This window comes from Poecilia reticulata, chromosome 18 (genome assembly GCF_904066995.2).
Source record: "Poecilia reticulata chromosome 18, P_reticulata-male-v2, whole genome shotgun sequence".
Taxonomy (NCBI): domain Eukaryota; kingdom Metazoa; phylum Chordata; class Actinopteri; order Cyprinodontiformes; family Poeciliidae; genus Poecilia; species Poecilia reticulata.
Window position 1 is genome coordinate 17,554,733 of NC_088847.1, and position 16,869 is coordinate 17,571,601.

At 37.0% G+C, this 16,869-nt stretch overlaps 2 protein-coding genes across 3 annotated transcripts; one reads left to right on the plus strand and one right to left on the minus strand.

Moving 5' to 3' along the window:
* Positions 1-41: 41 nt before the first annotated feature.
* On the plus strand, positions 42-7,966 carry LOC103480695 (serine/threonine-protein kinase/endoribonuclease IRE1-like). Of its 2 annotated transcripts, XM_017310607.2 has the most exons (7): positions 42-531; positions 2,349-4,279; positions 4,843-5,006; positions 5,400-5,626; positions 5,863-5,992; positions 6,297-6,397; positions 6,687-7,966. In XM_017310607.2, the coding sequence occupies exons 2-7, from the start codon at positions 3,187-3,189 to the stop codon at positions 6,904-6,906; spliced, it is 1,935 nt and encodes a 644-aa protein (XP_017166096.1). In that variant the 5' UTR covers positions 42-531; positions 2,349-3,186; the 3' UTR covers positions 6,907-7,966. The 2 variants fall into 2 exon arrangements, with proteins under 2 accessions (XP_017166096.1, XP_008434045.2); XM_008435823.3 differs by lacking the exons at positions 42-531; positions 2,349-4,279 and having other exon boundaries at positions 4,329-5,006.
* A 354-nt stretch (positions 7,967-8,320) lies between these two features.
* On the minus strand, positions 8,321-15,821 carry lgi2a (leucine-rich repeat LGI family, member 2a). The gene is made up of 8 exons (XM_008435824.3): positions 15,398-15,821; positions 15,157-15,228; positions 12,498-12,569; positions 11,815-11,886; positions 11,662-11,733; positions 11,407-11,576; positions 11,144-11,308; positions 8,321-10,228 (listed from the first exon to the last, which is right to left on the minus strand). Exons 1-8 carry the CDS (start codon positions 15,574-15,576, stop codon positions 9,411-9,413), a joined length of 1,620 nt encoding a protein of 539 aa, XP_008434046.1. The 5' UTR covers positions 15,577-15,821; the 3' UTR covers positions 8,321-9,410.
* Positions 15,822-16,869: the final 1,048 nt, after the last annotated feature.

A 16,869-nucleotide genomic window follows, 5' to 3' on the forward strand; every position in this document is an offset into this window, starting at 1 on the left:
TCATTTTCATTACTGGGGGTACAGTAAACATGGAGATTTCTTAAGAGCAATTTTTTTTTTGTTGTTGTTTTTTTGTGTGTGGGTGTCGGCAAAGTTATCGTGAAATGTTACGTAAAATGAGCAAATGGAACATTATCGCCAGGGGGAAATAGGGTGGGACGTAGAGCACGAGACGGAGGACTTTATAATTGTCCTCTTTATTCATGCAAGAGGACCACATTCGTAATATTTACAAACCAAGGGAGGTCATTTGCGGAAGGACTTTTTTCTTGTCCTCACTTTTTTTTGTCCTGCTGTGTTTTACTATTTAGATCTAAAGATGGTGTGAAGTTTGGTTAAATAGAGCTGAGTTATGGTTAGGAAAAATGTCAGGGTTTGACATAAATGTAAACACAAAGTCTTCAGTTTGCGTAAAAGAATGTGGGTGTTATTTATAATTACGTTGCGTCCGGATGTCAACAGGGTGGAGCAAGCACACGGAACAGAATCTATTACACAGGAAGCCAGAGGGACAGATGAAGACGGCCCCGTGTAAGTTATTTTCACGATCTTATTTGAAATGTTGCCGAGTAAAATCTTGATATGTTTACCTAAAGTCGGCTACATGGAAAACCAAATCTCATTTTTGCCTTTTGGTATAAGATTTTTATTTTTATTTTTCGAAGTAACACATAATGTTTTGCTATTTTGTATAATATTATAGTTCTTATTAGTAGTAGTAATAGGCTACTATCCTGAATGTCTGATGTTTGAGGGCTTAGCATGCAGGGCATTTTACTTGGTAGGCCAGTGCACTTTTGGGTCAGTACATGAGATCCTATAAAGGTCTATAAACGTTTTTCGATCATTTTCCGACGTTGAGCTGGCCGAATAACGTTTCTTGCGTGCTGCTCATTTTGGTTACATCAGTGCTTGTATGGCAGACCCCTTTATCATAAAATTGGTTTCACCACACTTATGTTCCAGATTTCAGAAACTGGTTTATGACTATAGCAGAATTACATTACTGATACATAGTCAAGACGGAATAAGTATTCTGTCCTGACAGAATACTAATTTAAGATTTAAAATAAATGTAAAGATTTTTTTAATCTTAAAAAAAAAAAAAAATTAAAAATTGCCTGCACAGTGGTGCAGTTGGTATTACTTTTGTCTTGCAGCAAGAAGGTCCTGGGTTTGAATCCCAGACCAAGGTTTTTCTGCATGGAGTTTGCATGTTCTCCTCCGTGCATACAGGGATTCTCTGGCTTCCTCCCACAGTCCAAAGACATGACTGTGAGGTTGATTGGTCTCTCTAAATTCTCCCTTATTGTTGGTGTGGGCATGCATGATTGTTTGCCTCTGTGTTGACTTGCAATGGAGGCACCAGCATCCCACTAGGGATAAGTGTGTAAGATAATGAATAGATGGATTTGAATAAAATTTTTAAAGATTTTTAAAAAAGGCATCACTTTGGAATGGGTTAATAGTTGCACATTTAGCCTTTTTTTAAGTGCATTATGTTTGTTGGAAGAGAATAAATGTAAAATTCTTTGCAAACTTCTGAAGCATGTCTTCAAGTTCACAAAGTTTTTTATTCTCCACATATCCCATAATGCTGAGCTATTGTGGCTATTTTAACTAGTTATAATCATGTTAGTGTCACCCTTCAAATGACGAATCTGGTTATGTCAAAATACATTTTTAGGTATCTAGAATGTAATGGATAATCAGACAAAACCAATTTTATGTTAAAACGGCCTGCCGTACAACAAGGACAACCGGAGACGGCAGAATCGAAACCCAGAGAGATAATGTGCCGAAAAAAAGGGTAGTCATGGGTTTAGGCCTAGGGTTAGATAATCTGCAGGCAGATGCTGCCAAATGTGTGAAAATTACGTATTTTTCATAGAACTGGGCTGTAAAGACTCAATGGAAAAGTTGGATAAGAGTCGGACAGGGGCAGAAATTCGGATTTGGGTTGCACTTGCCTGTTGTATGAACATAGCCATAGAAACTGTGTGTGTTGGTGTGCTGTGTGTCGCTGGAGGCAAACACATTTTTCCCAGACTGTTTGGTCAGGATTGGTAAATTATTCAGAATATTCAATTATAATATAACTGAGAGCAATATTAGGCTACTTTTGTAATAATATGAGCTTTGTTATCATTAATTATTATGATTTAACTTCTAGGTGAAACGATTCTTATAGTTTCTTGTTTTTGTGTTTAATTGCTATTTTTATACAGCTTTTATTTCTATGTGGAAAATCTTGGCACTTTGTCAGTGTTTAGATTTTTTTCTGTCTTTATTGCAACACTACATAAATACATGTTGACAGTTTTATAATGTCTGTCTCTTTTCTACAGGTTACCTGGAGCACAAACATGGATAATAACAAGCAGGTCCCACAAAAGTTACCAGTGATGCATCAAGTGATAAAATGTATCGAAGAGGGCGACTTAACAAATCTTAAAAAGTTACTGCGAGAATACCCTATAAATGGTCTTTATCCGTACAGTAAACTAAACGATAATGTAACCCCTCTGACTGCTGCTCTTATAAACCATAAGATGCGTTTGTTTACATACCTCCTAGAACAAGGTTCAGACCCAAATCTTGCCTCGACCAATGGGTGGACACCTTTGCATTATGTCTCACTAGCCAAAGCTCTAATTGGTTTTGTAGAAAAACTTCTTGAAGCAAAAGCAGATCCTAATGGGTGGAGGCCTGGGGAACTTGTGATGCCTACACCACTACAAACTGCTGCCAGTCATGAAAGAGAAGATGTTGTTGAAATGCTCCTCTCTGCTAAAGCAAAGGTGTTGTTGTTACCACCACGACACCTCGACAGTCTGAAAACCAACAAAAACATAGCTCGGATTATTCATAATTTGGGATCTAAAGGAAATTTTTCTTGCTCCAAAATTTGTTATTTTTTGGATGCTGAAATCGCTGTGGGACAGGAAACCCCAGAGAAGGTTTTCAAAGATTTTCATAAGCACATGTTACTGGAGGATCCTGACAGCCATTTGACCATGATTGAAGTGCTGTTCACTGTGATTGGGCTCAGAGCAGAAGAATATAAACGGAGAAGTATTCAATGGCTTAAGGAAATGAATAATTTAAACCTATATGTAACAAGTGCAATTAGACGTTTACAAAATATCCCAAAAGGATCAGTGAGAACAGTAGTTGATACGTTAAATGCAGTTTTCTGCACAATGGACGACATACCAAATGAACATTCATCTAAAAGAGAGACATACAACATGGGAGGCTGTTCTGGAAATGCAAGCAGGACTTGAAATTTGGGGGGCTGTTCTCCCAACAATTTATGTGATAACACAGAAAACAAAGGGCATCAACAGCTGGGAATCAGATGTTATTGAAACACTGAGCAAAACAGTCTGTCCTTTTGTAGATGACCAGTACCCCTCTGATATCAGGACCTACACATATGGCATATTTGCAAACTTGCTGTCATCTAAGAACTTTCAGTCAGGCTGTATAAAATCAGTACCTGAGGACATATTGATATATGCAGACATCAAAATGAACGACAAGCTAAAAGAAGGACTAAAATATCTAAAATCATTTTTAGACAACCCACAGTCTGAGTGTGATGAAAGCTCTACTGTGGCTAAATCCAAAAAAAAGAAGAAAAAGAAGAAGAAGACAAAGAAAGAAGAGAAAGAAGACCCAAGCTGTGGTGATGATACAACTGCTTCTGATGCAGAAATAACTACTGTAGCAAAGTTAGTCTCAAATGTAAGGCCATTTAATGACAGTCCCACCAAAGCATCACCATTAAGAAAAAGGCTTCCAATCAGCAAAAGGTGGAATGACAAGCTTAAAAAACTCGTAAGCATCGATGAAAGCAAAGTGACAAGAATACAGGGCATTATTTATGAAAATACTGAAGAATTTCACATAGCAAAGGGAAGTGATGGAACTGAAGTATTCCTAGGACTGAGAGATGATGGCACAGAAGTTGCAATTAAACGAATGTCTAAAAGCAACTATAAAACTCTGAAGAATGAGGAAGGAATCCTTCGACTGCCAGAACTAGATCATCACTCTATTGTACGATACATTGATCATGCAGAGGATGAAAACTTTGGATATCTTGCTCTCCAGCTTTGCGAGTACACTTTGGACGAACATATCAGTGCTGGTAGTATTGATGCCCTACAGAGGAAGAAACTCGTCTTAGAGCTTCTTGAAAGTTTAAAAGTGCTTCACTGTCAAAATCCTCAGATTTTCCATCGTGATTTAAAGCCACAGAACGTTTTAATCGGTAAGAACATTCAAGATTTTATCTTTATAATGCTCATGGTGTAGATCCGTTTTTCATATTGCTATAATATAACTGCTGAATAGTCTGGACTGTTGTTCTTTGTCTACATTGGTTATTATTATTTGCTCCTTATAATAATAGTAACCAATAAATAGGATAATGCTTTAGGTTTGCAAATAATATAAGTAGACATTGATCAAGTTAGAAAATTATTTCTAAAGGAAACCATGCAAACTTGTTTTAAAGGTTTATTTCGAACATGAAAAGTATAAAATCACACACATGCACAAGGAATGCAAAAGACAAATATTTTTGTTTTAACATGCTTGAAAAGGAGTAGGAAGAAGTAAGAAACTTATGAACTCCTACCTCATAACCCCCTACAATATTTTCACATGGACCCTCATTATAAAAAGAAAAGATACATTATCATCTCACTATTCATTTCCTGTAGCTGAACATTATGTTAAAGTTGTCTGTAATAATACTACTTTATTTTAATCTTCAGAACTGAAAACATAATAATCTTCCACACCACTCCCTTTTCATGATTTGTCCTCCAGATGTTATGGGGAAGTCAAGACTGGCTGATTTTGGGATAAGTAGACGTTTACCCAAAGACCAAACAACGCACCAAACAGTAGCTGCAGGAACAAAGTGCTGGAAAGCCAGAGAGTCTCTAGAGGAGGGGTGCATTGTGTCGTACAAGTCAACCACTGATGTACAGGTGAGTTTTCCTGCAATGCTTACTTGTCTATTGACAATGTAAGATAAAAAAAAAAATTCAGTAACACTGTATTTTTACATGGTCATTACAGAGCAACTTTCAATGCAAAGTTGCTCTAAAAGTTGCATTGAAAGTCCATTAAAAGTGTCAACTTTGCATTAAATTATAATTATTTACCAAATTATGCAAAGTTGGCACTTTTAATGGCCTTTTATTGCAACTTTGCATTAATTTACTGCATGACCACGTCATGACAACAGTCAAAGACTTTCATAAAGCCTCCTTTGTGTTCATGACAGGTGTTATGTCATGACTATGACGGTGTCATGTCAGCCTCATATACACTACGTCAAATAAAGTGCTACCAAAAAATCTAATGTTTTACCTTTTAAGGTTGCAGGGATGCTGATTTATTATATCCTGTCTGGAGGAAAACATCCATTCAACATCGGCAAATCCTTTCAACTGGAAGCAAACATTGACGAAGGGAAGTACAGTTTGGATGATGTTCAGGATGTTGTGGCAAAAGATCTCATTGAATGGATGATCAACAAAGAACCAATAGACAGACCGAGAGTTGAACAATGCCTCAGTCACCCCTTCTTCTGGCCATATGTGAAGTAAGACTACAACACAAATCTGTTTATTCATTCTTATACATTATAAATAAAATTCAGCATATACTCTGTTTTCACTTTTGCTTTTTCTAAATGTTACCTAAATTGTGATATTATGCCATCAGAACTTGTTTACACAATGGAGCACTCTACTATATTATCATATCCGCTTTGCTCTTTTCTTTCATTCCACACATGGTTTAACACTTAATTAAACATATTTTTGTGTCTCTTTACAGAAAAGTTGAATACCTGAAAAAAGTTGGTAACAGAGAGGAAGTGGCAAAATATCAAAATGCAGACCAGGAACTTATAGACTCGCTTGAAAAATATGCAGATCATGGAGCCTTCTCACAGTGGAAGCAAAAGGTGAGTGCTGTACAAAAAAATATCTCAATATCTCTAGTAAGTCATATCTATGACATGACTAACTGGACTATAAGCTATAGTGAGTTTTCTTTCTAATAAAAGTGTCTCTGTTTCTGATAGCAGAAACAATGTTTAAGTACTAAACTTGACATCATAAATATCAATTGTCCTGGGATACCAGCACCTCATTTTTTCACTATCTATGTTGCATGTTCTGATTTGAGAATGTGCAATTTGGATTAAAAAAATCCATGTGAAGAAGGAAAATTTATGCCATCTTTTTTGTTTTTCTTTCTTTCTTGAGTTTCCACAAGAACTGGTTCAAAAGATGGAAGGCAAGAAAAAAGCCTACCCTGACAACATTCTAGGATTGCTACGTTTCATACGCAATATGCATGAGCACTAGTAAGTTCAGCTGTTACAAATTTTTTCTAAACTTCCATTTTAGGTGCAAAGACTCATTAAATTAGTAAAGATCCGCTTTGTCTTTTGTGTCAGTTTTTTTTTCCATTTGCATATACGAGTGACGTTATGCACTGATGGTTCAGATATTGTTGATGTTGCATAATAGCAGCAGGAGCTACAACATAAACACAAAGTTTTCAGAACAAGAACATAAACAGCTGTAAATTGTCATGTGATTCAAAACATTAGTGAGATATTTACTCGGTTAAATTTTTCTCCATGTTCACAGTGCTGAAGATGCTTCCAAAACTGACGTCCTTGAATTATTTCCTGATCTGTTTGGAGCTGTCTTCAAGTACGCTAAAGACAAAGGGTGGAATCAACAGGTCCCACTGAATGAAATGTTTCAGAGTGAAGACTCTCGCAGCATGTTTGTGATGCCTTCCCCAAACATCGAGGAGCAGCTGGGGGTTCCAGTTCAGGAGTCTCAACCCAGTAACCTGGATTGAATTCAAATTCAGAGGCTTAAAAACACAAAGAAATGACTGAATCTTATGCAGGTTGTTTAGTTTACATGTCATATGTTAATACTAATACAGTAATATCAATTCAGTTATTAAGTTATGTAACAATCCTTTACTTGATAAGCTTTGAACATGTTTTTACAAACGCAAATGCATTGTAAAACCTCATTAACTAGAAATGAGGTTTGATTTTTAAAATGGACGTAATAGACTAAATGTTTTTTTCTGCATCTGTGAGGACTTTGCATATGGTGATTATCAGTATCATATTTATCTGTACTTCAGACTTGTCTGCTGCTGTTTAATTCATTTTACAACATACCTTGCTTCTTTCCCAACATGAGCTACATAAAACCCTCATTACTATTACTGTACAGAAATGAGATGTTGAAACCAAAGATTATGTTTTATATATCATGTTGTTTATCAAAGTATCAATAATTACTTTTAATTAATTGATTTCTTCATAATGTAGAAATGTTTGGGATTTTACCAGTTTTATATTTTCAATGCAATACTAAACTAAAAGATCTACTTTATAGGATTTAGTCTATTTTTCTCTATTATTTTTATCTTCATTATATGTCTGCTTATACAAAATTTGAAAAATAAAGGAACCTTATTTGAACATATATTTTTAAATGATTCTCTTGTACCACCTTGTATCTGTTATAGGGTCCTAATTTTAATGGGTAAAAAAAACAACAATGTTGCAAAAATGTTGCATGCTGCAAAGTGTTTCTCTGATTATTGTGAATAGGCCATTGTTTGCCTTATGTGATAAGCTTTCAGCGCTCTGTTTTTCCCATCGGACTGATTCAGCTAAAGAGATAGATTTCTAGATTTCACATTTGTAGTTTGAGACAACAGTAGAGTTTTGCTATTTTTGATTGTGTGTTTTATTTTCTCTTGAATCTTTCACTTTGCCTTCACTGGTTTGGTTTACTGTTCAAAATGAAGTTTTTACAGTATTTTAATTTTTTTTTAATGAATTATGTATCGCTGTGTTTTCTATTAAGTATTTTGCTCTGGGACAACAAAAATAAATTACGTATTTATTTTGAAAATTATAATTTTGTCTTGTCATTTATGTGTGTCATTTATTTTTGGTGATTCTAATTGTCATAAGACAAGTGAATTTGATCTGCTTTAACTTCAAGTAGTGAGAAAAAAATGTGAATGAAAAAGAACATGAAATTTGTTTTGTTCTGATGTTTTTATATGTATTTAATCATTCTAATGTCTGGATTTGGATGAAGCTTGCCGATAAATCTTTCTGCACTAAGAGGCTTTAAACAACTGAGATGCCATTTTATGCATATTTTTAACTTTTCCACTAAGTATAATAATTCTCCTTAAAGATAGTGTAAACTGACAGAAAATATTTTTTCCACACGTCTTTACAATATCTTTTCACTTTTATTTCACTCAACTGAATGAATGTACAGCAGTTTTTAACAGAAACATTCAATAAGCTTCAAACTAGATCTCACTAAAGAATTACAAAGCTTGCATATTTTTTTTATTTACTTGCAATGCCATTCATCTTACTAAAAGCATTTGAAGTCTTTGTCAGGTTTGTCTAAAAATAAGTTGACTTTTTAAATGTCATGCTCTTGCAAGCTGAATCAACTGATTCTTGTTAGTAAGTGCAAAGAACTGTTAAGAACAGGTAGTGGCATCGGAGTCCTGATTATATGTACACCTGGTAAGGAGTCAATTTTTTTTTTTAAGAATGAAAAATAAAAAGAAAAAAGGCTCTTAGATTCACTGGACTTATTTACATGCATTTTTTTTTCTTTCAGATGCTTAAAAAAAATCTTACCTTACAAACCAAAAAACTTTTTTTTGTTTAGAATTGAAAATATGTTCAATTTACCTGATCAGCACACAAACCCTGGAGAACTTTTTTTCCCCCAAGTAAATTAATCTGAAATGGAATCAGATATATCCTGAACTGAATATCGCCTCTCGAAACAACCATTTATTATCTTTTTAGTAAATTTCTGTGTACAATCAGTAGCACCTACAGTAACATTTCCACTATGTAGCTACACTCTAAGATTCTATGATAGTTAAAGGTTTGTGCTTTTGAGACATTCCTTGTAAGGAACAAAAGGTGTGATGCTTCATCACGGCCACGAGGAGGCACTGTTAGCCCATCAGAGCACTGTAGGTCTGCTCTGAAAGGACAGCATAATGTCCATCACAGGCTATGAAGGCCTGAAGAAAGAGGAAAACATATCTACTGTGTCCTCAGTTGGCAAAAATAAAAGCGAAAGAAAATGTTTTTAGAGTCGTTTTAGCTCTGGGTGAATCCAGAAGGGCATCTTAAGAATAAGTCAATACCTCACCAAGCTTTAATATGAGTTAAGATGATGTATTTATTGGAATTTATCCTTTTCTTCAAGTCTTTTTCCTTTGTTTTATTCATATATCTCTTGAACGGAAGACATCTGATTATAGGAGAGACAATAAGGCACGGCCCCTCACAAGGTCAGGTCAATAATGATGTGCTCAAAGATCTGTGTGTTTCCCTTGAAGCTGGATGAAAATATAAAGTCCCTGCGGTCAGTGGAGACGACGGTGAATGAGCGTGGTGCCTGGATGTACACTTCCTTGAAGCGGTCGAAGATTTTCTTTTCGTCGTCCCACAGATAGATTTGCGAGAACGTATAGTCACTTCCCAGAGCCAGGTAGTAGCGGTCCTTGAATGTGAATGGTTGCAGGATCATGGAGCCTCGGGACGGTACAGCCTGGATCTCTGAAAACTGCTTGGGCCCCCACTTTAGGACCTTGGAGTCACCAATGTAGCGGGTCATGGAAAGATAGAGCTCCTCTTTGATCCGGAAGTGTTTCACAGCTACCACGTCCTCCATGTTGGGGATATCACCCTGCAGGATGAACTTCTGGTTACTACGGCTCCACTGGTAGATCACTGGAACCTGCGAGCGACTTGCCAAGATTAGGTGAGCCTTCCCATCGAGGTTCAGAAACTCTGCGTCTGTGTCACGGAACCACTCGTGCAGGGACTGGTATGAGTAAAATCCGTTATCGTTCCACTTGTAGAGGGTTGACAAGCCAGCTTTGGAGCTGTCTGCGATGACAAAGAACCAGTCTGTTCCGATCTGAAAAGCCTCGATGTCATTGGGCTTGGAGATCTTGGAGACTTCAGTGTCCTGGAACTTGTTGAACCGGCTTTGGTCGTCATCAAACTTGTAAATGTGGGAGCCACCAAACAGCTGAGCCACAATGACATAAACCTCTTCCTGGATGATTACTGACTTGCAACCAACAATGGACTGACCTGTAAACAGAGGAACACAGGTACAACACAACAATTAAACTCAAACTTAAAATGATGGTTTAACTTGCAACATTCGACTTGCAGCAGCTAACTCTCAAAGCTATACTCCTTTGTATTAATCTAAGCTTATTTGACCCTTAAGCTGAAGCTAATGGCTTAGCTAAGAGGATTTTCACACCTGTAGTTTGTTTACTTTCGTCCAAATTAGCTAAAACCTGTTGCTACAAATGGTCTTTATGCTTTACAAAGATTACTCCACCACATCCCACAATGCAACAGAACCTTAAAACTGTTGTCACATTTGCATCAGATATCTTTCTTTTTGCCGAAACACACATAAGGATTTGCACTGGAAATTGACAAACGCAAACTTCACAGTATTTCATCAGGATCTTACATTGATAGATCAGTACAAAGGAGTGTATAACTGTGAAGTAAAAAGAAAAGGAAATATGGATTCAACTTTATTCATAAATAAACTCACATTTGTATTCAGCCCTTTTAACTTGATACCCCTGAGAATCTGTGGCGAGGCTCAAAAATTGATATTCACAGATGCTCTACAGCTGACTGAGCTTGTACTATTTTGGTAGTGACATGTTAAAAAAAACTTTAGAATAAAGATTCTGAAAACCTTGTCATGATTCTTCTACCTAGTAATTCTGCATTACATGTTGTTGGTCTGTCACTTATAACCCCGATAAAACACACATGGTTGTAATTTGAGAAAATGTGAAACATATGTTGGGATGTAAACATATTTGGGAAGTAAAATGGAAATATATGCCCCACTTATGATCTTCCCATGGGAAACTTTCTGAGAACAAAATGAAGATACATCTACTGCACGTAAGACATAAACTTCTGATAATGTTTCAACACTTTACTAGATACAGGGTGAAGGGATTTCCTTGCCTGTGATGTTATCATACGTCCTGAAGTTCATCTCAATGTGGTCCCACTGTAAAACCATGCAGCTGTCTGAGTTGGGAGCAGCAATTGTCACATAGACATCATTCTTGAAGCTGAACGTATCGACTGACAGAGACTCAGAGGCCACGGACTGGTGAAGGACAAAGTCTGCGGAAAGGTGAAATCATGAGGGGAATTTTTTGCCTAGAATGACGCTGCTGATCTGACCGACGTCAGCAGTGAAGCTGACTCAGGCGGTTACTCACCCGTCGATATGCACTCGTTGTGCAGGCTGTTCATGTCATTGAGGCGCTTGCCCTTCATGTCGTCCGGTCCGGCACACACGACATCCGACACCGTGGCGTTGGTGCTCTTCAGCCACATCATGAGCCATTTGGCTCTGCAGTCGCACTCAAAGGCGTTGCCTCGCAAGTCCCTGCAGGGCAGAACCAGTGCGGGTTGGTTGCAGAAGAAAACTCCGACCAAAGAAGAGCATTTTTACAAACCTGTGGTGAACTTACAGCTCTATCAACGAGTCCAGGTCAATGAAAACGTCCCTGGGTAAGGATTTAATGTTGTTGTTTGCCAGAGACCTGGAAAACATCGCCAGTGAGTGAACATGCAGCATATGCGATTAAAAACACAAAGGGTTTTTAATCAACTGTGGGACATACAAGTGAGTCAAGTCCCTGAGTCCTCTGAAGGCATATTTAGATGTCGTCTCCAGCTTGTTGCTCTCAATGAACCTGTGGATTAGACATTAAAAAAAAAGAGTTGCAGTGATTATGGTTTGAGATTATTAGACATGTATTTTGTTGAAGTGATAGATCAAAACAAATACCACCTAACAACTGTTAAGTGGATGGAAAATGATTAGCGATTTTACATTTTTCTACAAAACAAAAAAAATTTGAAAGTCACCACAAATCCTATTTTGCATGCAGGTAAAACGGTTCAGTTTTAGTCTCATCTGACTTTCTTAAAACTGTTGTCTGTCTCCTGCATGATTTGTGGTAATCTACAAAAAAAATTACAAAAAATTATTATGACCATTACTTTAGGAAGGCGACAAACTGATACTTGTAATGGCTTTCTTTCAATAATGACTTCTTTCTTGCCATACTTTCATAGCGACTAGGCATGAGGAATGCACAATTAATCGTTGCCATGTTGACAAATTCTCCCATCTGAGCTCTGGAGAGCTGCAGCTCCTCCAGAGTTATCATTTGTGCCACTTTTATGATTAATACCAAAATATAATTTTATGTTTTATATTTTAAGGCATATCCGTAGTCCAAATGCCAACATGTATGATCTTTTTTTTTAAAATAAAGAATTTAATAACACAATAACTCACAGGTACTCCAGATGTGGAAGGCCTGAGAAGGCATCGTCTCTTACAGTCGTTAGGGAGTTTGAATTCAAAAGTCTGCAATTGATATTAGACAGGTTAGAGCAGATTAAAGAACGCATAAGATCAAATCTGAACCAACCAAATGTTTCAGCACTACATATTATGTAAATAAATGTGAATTCAAGAGATGAATCAGTTTGTAGTTATCACAAAATTGTATTGTTGACAGTAAGAAAAACCCAGTTCTCGATGCATCAATAAATTTCGGTTTTGTACATATAACTCATTTTGTGTATAGTTGCAATAAGACTTGTCCTATAAGACTAAACACATACAGTTTTGCTCAGAATCATAGTCCTTATGGTCCTGTCTACATTTGGGCCCTTTAAAATCCACAAGTCAATAGATGTGAAGCTGATGCTAAACAACCACAGAAACAAAGATTGTGAGTTTTTTCCCACTTGTATTTAAGTACAAATATTTGGTTGTATCACCATCAGAGGTGGGTAGAAACTAGCTACATGTACTCAGTTACAGTAACTTGACTAATGCTTTTATAATAAAATACTTACAGGAGAAGTTTTACTACACTGTACATTTGATCATGTTTTTCAATAGAAATTCTTCATCCATCACCAACTGTCAAACATGGTGATGGCAGTATCATGCTGTGAGTCTACTTTACTGCTAGTGGTGCAGAAGCTAAACGGAATGAGGAATGAGAACTGCCTCTAAATTACTGATTTCTCCCTCAATCAAAAGCTAAAACACACAGACTTTGACACAACTGGGTGTTTTAACAAACTCACATTAAAACTTGGTTTAGATTAGCTAAAGTAGGCTAACATTAACCTTATGGAATAACCTCAACCCAAATTAGATTTAATTTTTTTTTAAAGTATTTCAGTTTGCAGTGATTCTTGAGAATAGGGACAAAACAGGTCCTATGGATAAAGCACAAAATTTGAATAAAATATATACAAAATATAATTTTTTCAAATATCTGACTAAACTAACCTGGGTCATGTGAGCACAACAATGTATATTTTTCAGGTATTTGCTGAATATTTTTTTATTTTAAACATTGTAGTCGGTGGATGATGCCTGTAAAAGCCCTTGTCCAGGAGCAGAACTCAATACATTATAATAGTTTAAAACAATTAATGAAATACTAAAACTATATATTGAGACAATTAAGTATAAGTAGTCATATAAACAATTACAAAAGTATCAATAAATTGAATTAAAAATTATTTTTATATATTTTCCAACTCCATTGAAATTTGTCCCTAGTTTTTGTCAACACTGTCAGAAAATGAAAAGAATGTAAAAAAAAAATCAGGCATTATTGGGGGCACCAGAACTTCTGAGAACCCCATGACCACTTCCTTTCTCTTCCTTTGCTAAGAGGGCTAGTTAGCTCTGGTTAGCTTGTTATTCTTTAGTTTTTTCTTCTTTTTATTCCTACGTTTTTTGTCACAATCATGATGTGTCAACACCATAACTGACAATTTACAAAACTTTTATGAAATTTTGTGAAATAAAAGCTTAATTTTGGTATAATATAAAGATTTCATGGACCTGTTGAACTAGAACATGGCCTCCTTCAGAATAACATCAGATAAATTGAGATAGTTTGGCTTTTTGTCAACTTCGTCAGATGTCAACTCCATCAGAGTTTTTCTGACTCTTTCAGTTAAATTGTTGTCAAATCTCACTTAAATATGCAATTAATTCATTTAATGTAATTTTACATTAATTGCATTACTTCACATGTATAAAGTTTTTCTTTTTACTCACTAGTTTGTCACCACCTTCAGTTCTGTGTCAACTCCGTCATGCGCTGTCGACTCTGTCAGATGGACTTTTGTTGTTTTTTGTTTTAAATAATATTTATTTGGTTTTTTTGAGAAGCATTTGTCTGCAAAATGAGTAAAAATATCACTAATAGGCTCATTAAAAATTATTTTTTATTTATTTTTGTCAGAAGGTGATGACAGCGTTCTAGGTCAGGTCGATTAAAAATGTATTTTTTTTAAAAAATGTTGCAACTGGGAACCTGCACCTTAGCATCTTTACATTTCCAAAACATTCTTTGTCATATTTGTACACATCAGGTTGAGAAATAACAAAAAAAATTATGGGAAAATTAAAACCCATTTTGTCCCTATATTCTCAAGAATCACTGTTTGAATAAACTCTACAAAATCTGCCAGAAAGAGTGACTAAACATCCAGGCAGAATAGAGATGAGTTTACCTAAACTTCCAACTGAAACTACATCAGACCGGCAAATCTGCTTCATCTCTTGTTTATGCTGACATCCAAGCTGTCGCTGCAGTTGAGCAACAACTGAGATTAATGGGCCCTTGAAAGCACCTCATACAAATGGGGAGCTGCGCTAAATGCACACAGGAGGGTTTTCATTATTCATTTCCACACTTTGAAAGCTTTTCTTGCTGGAAAATCTGAAAGCCCACATTACAGTAACTGACTGACACCGCAAGTTACTGGGGGATGCAGTTGGCAATGAAAACCTGGCATTATTTATGCGTAATGCCGCGATGCAGTCTTACTGTGTGCTGTATGTGTCACAATAAACAGTTTTAGTGGAAGGATGGACGCAATCTGAGAGTTATTACAGGGAGTAAAGGTGTTCTTACAGTAGCTGGAGGGTGGGCATGTGGGCAAACATTGCCTCTCTGACCTCGGAGAAAGTCCCATTGACGATACTCCTGGATGAAGCAAGCACAAGGTAGATTTTTGATCAAATAAATTCGAGCTTGCACGGTATTACTCGATTTTTAATCGAGGAATGTATAGCGCATACAGAGTGTCCCGCGCAGGTACAGTGCATGGAAATTATATATATTTTTTAAATGATATGGATAGTGTTTTACTTACAACGAAGTGATCTCGTTGGGGGAAATCCGCGGGATGTTGGAGGACCCGACGCATATGATGGACTCCTTGGAGCAGCTGCATGTTGAAGGGCATCGGAAAGCCTTTTTCAGAAGAGCCGGCTGACACAGGCTGCACAGCGACACACACAGCAGAGCCCAAATCCTGAGAGCTGGCGGCATCTTTCCTGTCGGGCTCGCATGTGTGAAGTTTTTTTATTATTATTATTATTATTATTATTTTTTTTTTATTAAAAAGAAAGAAAAATAAACAAATTTTTCCTCCCCCTAGTGGGTGGATGAGGTGGATAGTTGTAGGAGAGCTCGAGATCGTGGCAGATGGCACCGCGCGTTTCCACCCTGCACCATGAAATGCTGCACTGGCTGCCTGACATCAGCAAATCAGCTGCAGTTTCCCCCTCTCCGTTCGCTTTCATTATTTATTTAGAGGCGGAGGGAAAGGAGGGGACTCCAGACTTATAGCTGCTGGTTAAACAACCACATGTACCCCACAAGTACAGAACGCCGTCAGTGCCAGAAAGACGTGGATTCTGTGTAGGATTTTTATATTAGGTTATAATCGAATTACTTTTCGAATTAAGGTTAAAAGAACACTTCTGGTACATTTTGACAAAAAAAAAAAATCTAACATTCCACTTCCTAATAACATAATGGCACATTAATTACGTTCATTGGATTGTTTTTTTTTTTTTTAACGTATTTATTTTTAATTAGTGAAATGTTTAGGCAGTACAGAAACGTGGCGGCTACAGGACTGGATCTCTGACGGTGCAGAGCTGCAGCAGCACCACGGACAGCGCCTCTACGTCCATCCATGCATCATCTGCTCTGGCTGCACACACAGAGAGCAGCACCATACATGCGCGCTCATGTTCATTTGTGAGCAAACACGCGAGAGGAGAGAGAGAGAGAGACACTGCAACATTTTGTCCCGGAGCAGGCGATGCTTATGAGAGAACAATTACTCATCAGAATGCAGAGGTTAAACCCACACGAAATCTCATCACATGCGGCTACGGTCAAAACAGTAGAAGATCCATGCGTAAACGGTTGATTTCATTTGACTGCAATAGGAACACAGAGCATCTCGACTCAAAGCAAAACGTGAAGGGAGTCGCAAATTTACGTAAAGTGTGGGGAAAAGGGTAGAAAGTCTAAAGACAAATGTAAACATGGACTGTGTGAGAACCCAATTATGCTTGGAGATTCGTCTTTCCAGTGATTCACTGAACAAATTACTTGGTCGGGCAGCTGCTGTTTCTGAGAGCTGCTTCACATTTGTGTTGCACACATTTGACCAGATAATGGCACATGTGAACAGGTTGTTGGTACCTCAACAACAGTAACTTGAGGTTTTCACTCCTTGTGAAAACCTCAAGTTATTGAACGGATTTTGCTTGAAGATCCTCTCAAGGCTGCAGTTATCCTTGCTGCTGGTGCAGCTTTTCCTACCGC

What these genes read in the sequence shown, in the direction of transcription:
- LOC103480695 (XM_017310607.2), top strand. Translation starts at nt 3,187, where the DNA reads ATGCAGTTTTCTGCACAATGGACGACATACCAAATGAACATTCATCTA. An exon ending in AGTCAACCACTGATGTACAG is followed by an intron (nt 5,007 to 5,399) that starts GTGAGTTTTCCT and finishes TTACCTTTTAAG; the next exon opens with GTTGCAGGGATGCTGATTTA. An exon ending in TCTCACAGTGGAAGCAAAAG is followed by an intron (nt 5,993 to 6,296) that starts GTGAGTGCTGTA and finishes TTCTTTCTTGAG; the next exon opens with TTTCCACAAGAACTGGTTCA.
- lgi2a (XM_008435824.3), bottom strand. Translation starts at nt 15,576, where the DNA reads ATGCCGCCAGCTCTCAGGATTTGGGCTCTGCTGTGTGTGTCGCTGTGC. An exon ending in CTTCCACATCTGGAGTACCT is followed by an intron (nt 11,887 to 12,497) that starts GTGAGTTATTGT and finishes TCTAATCCACAG; the next exon opens with GTTCATTGAGAGCAACAAGC. An exon ending in CTGGACTCGTTGATAGAGCT is followed by an intron (nt 11,577 to 11,661) that starts GTAAGTTCACCA and finishes TCTGCCCTGCAG; the next exon opens with GGACTTGCGAGGCAACGCCT.